The 5,665-nt window shown below is 61.8% G+C and overlaps 2 protein-coding genes across 2 annotated transcripts in view; both read right to left on the reverse strand.

Annotated features, from left to right (window-relative positions):
- Positions 1 to 657, reverse strand: part of FAM187A (family with sequence similarity 187 member A) — a 1,249-nt gene extending 592 nt beyond the window's left edge. Inside the window, 1 exon segment of the mRNA XM_026043704.1 lies at positions 1 to 657. This exon segment is cut by the window's left edge and continues 3 nt beyond it. Within this exon segment, the coding sequence (XP_025899489.1) occupies positions 1 to 657 (657 nt within the window).
- Positions 658 to 2,986: 2,329 nt separating this feature from the next.
- On the reverse strand, positions 2,987 to 5,645 carry CCDC103 (coiled-coil domain containing 103). The gene is made up of 3 exons (XM_026043705.1): positions 5,593 to 5,645; positions 5,232 to 5,364; positions 2,987 to 3,557 (listed from the first exon to the last, which is right to left on the reverse strand). Exons 1-3 carry the CDS (start codon positions 5,643 to 5,645, stop codon positions 3,105 to 3,107), a joined length of 639 nt encoding a protein of 212 aa, XP_025899490.1. The 3' UTR covers positions 2,987 to 3,104.
- Between the last annotated feature and the right edge of the window lie 20 nt (positions 5,646 to 5,665).

Here is a 5,665-nt window from a genome sequence, read left to right on the forward strand (position 1 = left end):
CCGCGAGCCGCACGACGTCGCGTTGGGCAGCGCGCCGCGGTAGCGCGGGTGCAGCCGCCCGCTGCGCACGTAGCACAGCCCGACGCGCCGCTGCTCGCCCCGCACGCCGCAGCGGTCGCAYTGGCCCCAGGCCCAGAAGGCGGTGAAGAGGCTGACGGCGCCGCTGGCCTCCTCGTCCCGGGCGCGCTGCCCGCTGTCCACGAACGCCACCGTCATGCCCTGGGTTGACTGCACGTCCACGTCGTAGCCGTAGAAGTAGTCGCCTCTCTTGGTGCCGCACAGGTAGAGGCCCGAGTCCTTGGCCTGCGCCCGGAAGACGATGAGGCTGAACATGCGGATGCTGAAGCGCTTCAGCACGTCGCTGCCCACGTGGATGTGGCCCGAGTCCACCACCAGGGTGCCAGCAAAGTCCGTCAGCACCGTGGTTTGGTGGCTGCCCTCRTCCTTCTGGAAGTACCAGACGACGGAGGTGACCTCCTCCGGCTTGCAGCTGCAYGGCAGCTCGAAGGTCATGTCGGCCAAGTAGGCGGCGTTCTCGAAGAGCAGGAAGGCGGGACAGGCCGCGCGCTTGAACACGTCGTCCTCCTGGATGGCGAGGGCGCGCAGGAGGCCGGGCAGGTGCAGGAGGAGGGCGGCCCGCAGCAGCGGGGCCCGCATGGCGCTGCCCGCGTGCAGCCCCAGCCCCAGGCGGGGCAGGACGGGGCCCAGAGTGCCCCAGCACAGGGGGCTGGAGGCGGCTCCGGCGGCGCCCAGGAGGGTCTCGCCCGCCGAGCAGCTCCCGGGAAGCGGCGCCGGGCGGCTCCGGGGCTCTAGAACCCCTCTGTGCCGGTTCCGGAGCGCGCGGCGCCGCCCAGGGCTGGTGGTGCTGCAGCGCGAGGGCACCAGGACAGGCGGGACCCGGGTGCTGGGAAGGAGCCTGGCACTGCTCGGGCTCTCTTGAGGAACACAAGCCCGAGCACAGAGCGGGACGTGTCCAAGCGCCGCTGCTCTCCGTGGCCCCCCCGGAGAGTTTCCAATACAACATTCAGCCTTCTCCTCCTTCCCTGCTGCTTCGGCGAGCGCCCAGGTGCTGAATCCCTCGGCACGGGGAACGGTGGAGACTCCCTGTCCGGGAGCCATGKGAGGCTTTCCCTGCACCCGGCCTTGGCCCGCGCTAAGGCTGGCACCAGCCCGGGGGGCCTCGGCGCACCTCCGTGCTCATGAGGGCCAGCTCCGAGCCCACACCCAGGCCAGGAGGTACCCGCGCGGAGCTGCCCCCTTCCTGCTGCCACCACTCGTGTCTGCTCCTCTGAGCAGCAGCGCGCACCGTTGTCCTATTTCTCCCGAGTCTGCCAAGCAAACAAGAGGGATGTTGCTTCTCCCAGAAGATGGGAGGCTGCGGGCTGCTCCCATCCTTCCGAGGAGGGATAAATACGAGCCCTGGCCTTGGGACTTGCTGAAAGCCCCAAGCTGCTCCCAGCAGCTCCTAGAGCGCAGCCGGCAGGGACTGCTCCAGCACAGGGCGGCTTCCCAGAGGGATCCCTCAGAAGGAGGATGCTCAGCTCTCCTCGTCTTCCCACAGGGATCCCTTGGAAGGATGATGCTCAGCTCTCCTCGGCTTCCCACAGGGATCCCTCGGAAGGAGGATGCTCAGCTCTCCTCGGCTTCCCACAGGGATCCCTTGGAAGGATGATGCTCAGCTCTCCTCGTCTTCCCACAGGGATCCCTCGGAAGGATGATGCTCAGCTCTCCTCGKCTTCCCACAGGGATCCCTTGGAAGGATGATGCTCAGCTCTCCTCGGCTTCCCACAGGGATCCCTCGGAAGGAGGATGCTCAGCTCTTCTTGTCACCTGTGGCCACTGGAGAAAAAGCCACTGCCCATTGGCCACTGTGCCAGGAGGAAGAGGACCTGACTGGGGCTGTGAAGCCTTCTGAGGTTTGAATCCACCTCCACAGCCTAAGGAATGCCCCTAGCACCCAGTGCGCGCTCGTGGCAGGAGCAGAGGCTCGGGGCGGGGTAGGAAGGACACCCACAGCTCCMCGGGAGACCAGATCCACTGCAGCGGCAGCAGAGCCTGAGCTAAGGGCTGACCACGACCCTGCACCTCAGGAACCGGCTGCTGAGGCACGGGAGGGGCCCGGGGCGCCCACCTCCTCCCTCGGGACTATCCTGTGGATGAGAGCAGCAGAAAGAGCCTCAGGAGAGGAGCCCATTGCTCCCCACCCCGGGGAGCCTCCCCCGGCCGCGGCTCCKTGGTGGCGAGAGCCACCGTCGCTCGCAGCCCCGGGCGCTCCTGTGGTGCCTCTGAGGGGGCAGCTCTTCCCTCTGCTCCTCCAGCTGGATTCCTGACCCAAACAAACCTGGGGTTGTTTCTGAGCTGAGCTCAAGGGAGCCTGAGCTGCAAACACACACCGGGCTGCTCGGCTCCTCCCTCACCAGAACTGCAAAGGCGCCTGATGGGAAAATGGAAAGGCTTCACATTTAAAACCAGTATTAGGCAGTATCGGAGACTGTCTTTCTTGGACTGAGGCTTGCCAGCTTCATCTAAACTTCAATTTATGGGGAATTTYGGCAAACCTGATTGTGCCCAAGATYACAGGGTCACGAGGGGACAGACCTGTGGGGTTCCCCCCGCGCACCRGGCTGGGCCCAGTGCACCGAGACCCACCCCCTGCCCCACATTTCCATCTCCATCAACCCCTTCATCCGCGGCTGCATGGGTAAATATGGAATTGTCACGGATTACGTTTCCTAAATCACCTACATGACCGGGACTACACGGACAGAGATGAAAGAGGGAGGGCRCTACTTGTTTTTCTGTCTTCTCCTACATAAACACTAGCCCAGTTTTTCCTTCCCTCAGTTATTTTCCTCATCTAGGAGATTCTCGCAGTGTCATTCTGTGAGGACAGGCTGCCCCAGCACTCACAACACAGCCCTTTGTGCCTAACCTTTATTTGTGCAGAACCGCTGCTCTGGGTGCATCRCAGAGGCCGAGGGAAACGCAGTCAGCAGCACTCCAAACGGGCCTCATCTCTCTGCGAGTCCCTGTCACAGCAGCTGAGGACACAGCCGAGCTGGGACCCCCTTTTGTTCCTGCATGGCTATTTTGCTTCTGCTCCTTCAGCCAACTTGGTAACGTTTCATCAGCTCCAGCACTGCCGTTTCCTCGGCTCCCTTCAGCAAGCTGCTGCTCGGGAGCTGGGCTTCTCCCTGTGCTCGGCGCGGCGCGGCGSTCGGATCGTCTGTGCTCATGCTCTGCAGCTTGCTGAACAGAGCCCTGCCGCTCTCCCTCTCCGCGTCGCTGAGGAGATCCACGTTCAGGCCGAAGCGCCGGGTGCTCGAAAGGCTCTGCAGGATCTGCAGGACGGCGTCTCTGTCCTCGCRACAGACGTGCTCCGCCAGCACCGTCAGGAACTCACCCAGGAGCCCAAAGCCTAGGTCAGCCTGAAAGATCCTGCCCAAGGCCTTGCCTTCAAGTTTAAGCAAAAGCTGGTATTTTTCTTTTCCATTTTTTAAGCATCTGCGCCAATCTCTGTAAAATTCAGCAGAGGTTCCAGGCAGTTGATGTAGTTCCTGGAGGAAAAATGAGTTACTGACTTTCTTGTGTTTTGTTTCCACCTTCTCCCCGCTTGCCAACCCATGGATGTGCAACAGACACAGCGAGTGCAGGGTTTGCTGAAGGGCTGCATGAAGCCGGCCAGGCGGCTAAGCGGGCAGAAAAGGAAACAACGTGAAGCAGAGAAGCCCTAAGGAAGCCAGAGAACTTCAGAGGGAAACTGCAGAAGAAGGGGTGAAAGGGGAACGCGGCGCGAGGGTGAGGGGTGCAGGACCCCTGACCCACGCAGAGGGGCTGGGCGCCGCGCGCTGCTCGGGGAGGGATCTGCTGCGGGCTGAGCTCCTTCCGTGAGAACCTCTGCTCCAGCACACAGCAAATCAAAGGGATGAGGAGATAAAAGATAAGGGATGTGAATGGTTCTGCTGCCCCTAGCACTGCCTTTCCTTACCTGCTACACTGCTACGGGCCTCTGGCTTGGGCTGAGAGAGAGATACGCTCAATATGGCATCGCCAGATAAAGGGAAATCTGTTTTATCCAACATGTAATCAGGCTGCTGAACTCCTCAGCACCGACTTGACTCGGGCACTGATTGAAGGAGGATTAAAATATTTAGGCTTTTATASAGAGAGTGAAAACAAGTCACAGCAATAACAGGCTGTGTTTAGATGCAAAATGTGGATGCCCCGGAGATCAGAGCCCAAGCACTAATGAGATTASGAAGAGAATTTCCTCTAGGAGGATCACTGTTCAGCGCAGCCAAATCTAAAGCTGCCTGCAAGGATCGCAGAAGGATCTCGCAATAACAGGCAAATGAGAGTCACTGTCAAAAATTCATGAGACACTTGTGAGAAGCATCCACGGGAAGTATCTCCAGCTACCTGTTCAGAGACAGAGGCTGCTGCAGCTCCCATCAGCAGGAAAGCAGCCCTGTCACTGTGTCACTGGGCCAGCAAAAGCCAGCCTGGAAATTCTTCTGCCGGGCTCAGCTCAGGCGCAGCAGCAAAGTGGCAAAGCCGGCGTGAGGAGTCAGCAGGAAAGCAACGCAGGACAAAACACGACGGCTGCTTTGTGACTGGATCAATCCATAGGGTTCCCAYTCCCGAATAGCGCCTGCAGTTTGGCTACCCTTCCGCACAAAAGCAACAAGCTACCGCTGGAGGAGCGGGGGCAGCAAGGGGGGCTGGAGGCGCAGGCTGCTTTCTGAAGCCGAAGACATCAGCGCAGGGCCCTTCAGGCTGGACAGCGTCCTCTGAAGGGGGCAGGACAGTCACAACTGCCCCGGGAAACACTTCTTTGTGGGTTACAGTGTGCGAGGGGCCCGGCTGCGCGCGGGAGCCGCTGCCTGCGGCTGCTCAGCGTGACGCTGCGCCCAGCCAGGGCCCCTCGCACGCGGCACCGTGTCCGCGCCTGCCAGGAGCGGGGCCGAGGCAGGGCCCCTGCGCCGCGAGCGTCCCGGCCCCGCGCCGAGGTGACCGCGGCTCCGGCCTCACCCTGCGCTGCCGCTCCCCGAGTCCCACGGGGCTGGAACAGWCTCTCACTGAACCCCACAGTTATCTAGTCCCAGTAACTCTGGGGATTCCTATGTTTCCCACAGAAATCCTTTGGAATAAGTCTTACCCTTTAAAGCGAGAGCCCCAGTGGTTCCCGAGGAACGTTTGGATGTGGCCAAGGCCCCGGCCAGGCCCCTCACCTGGGCCATGTCCTCGCTGCTGGCCTGCCCGCCCTGCGCGGGCCTCGCACACGGATTCCACAGCTCCTTCCCTTTCCTGGCCACTTTGTCCTTTCTCTCTAGAGGCTTCAGGTGTGACGCCAGCACGATATCCCTGCGGGCAACAGCGGTGGGTATTCAGGATSCCTGGGGAGGCTCTAATCCCCGGGCCCCTCCGTGGTGCCCCCAGTGCAGCATCCTCTGGGCTATGGCAGGGCGAGGATCGCGSAAGGCGCATCCTGCCGCGCGCTGGGTGTGGAGCCAATGCCCGGGACCCGCCAAGCAGGAATTCCCTGGGCCGCTCTGGCATGGGCGTCTGTGCCCAGCAAGGGAGCAGCCCCACACTCCTGCTGCCCTGTCTTGCGACACCCCAGCGTTCTTGTCGCCTTCAGACATTCCCGGGAAAGCTCCTGATC

This window comes from Nothoprocta perdicaria, unplaced genomic scaffold, assembly GCF_003342845.1.
Source record: "Nothoprocta perdicaria isolate Ctin4 unplaced genomic scaffold, notPer1 scaffold_336, whole genome shotgun sequence".
NCBI lineage: Eukaryota > Metazoa > Chordata > Aves > Tinamiformes > Tinamidae > Nothoprocta > Nothoprocta perdicaria.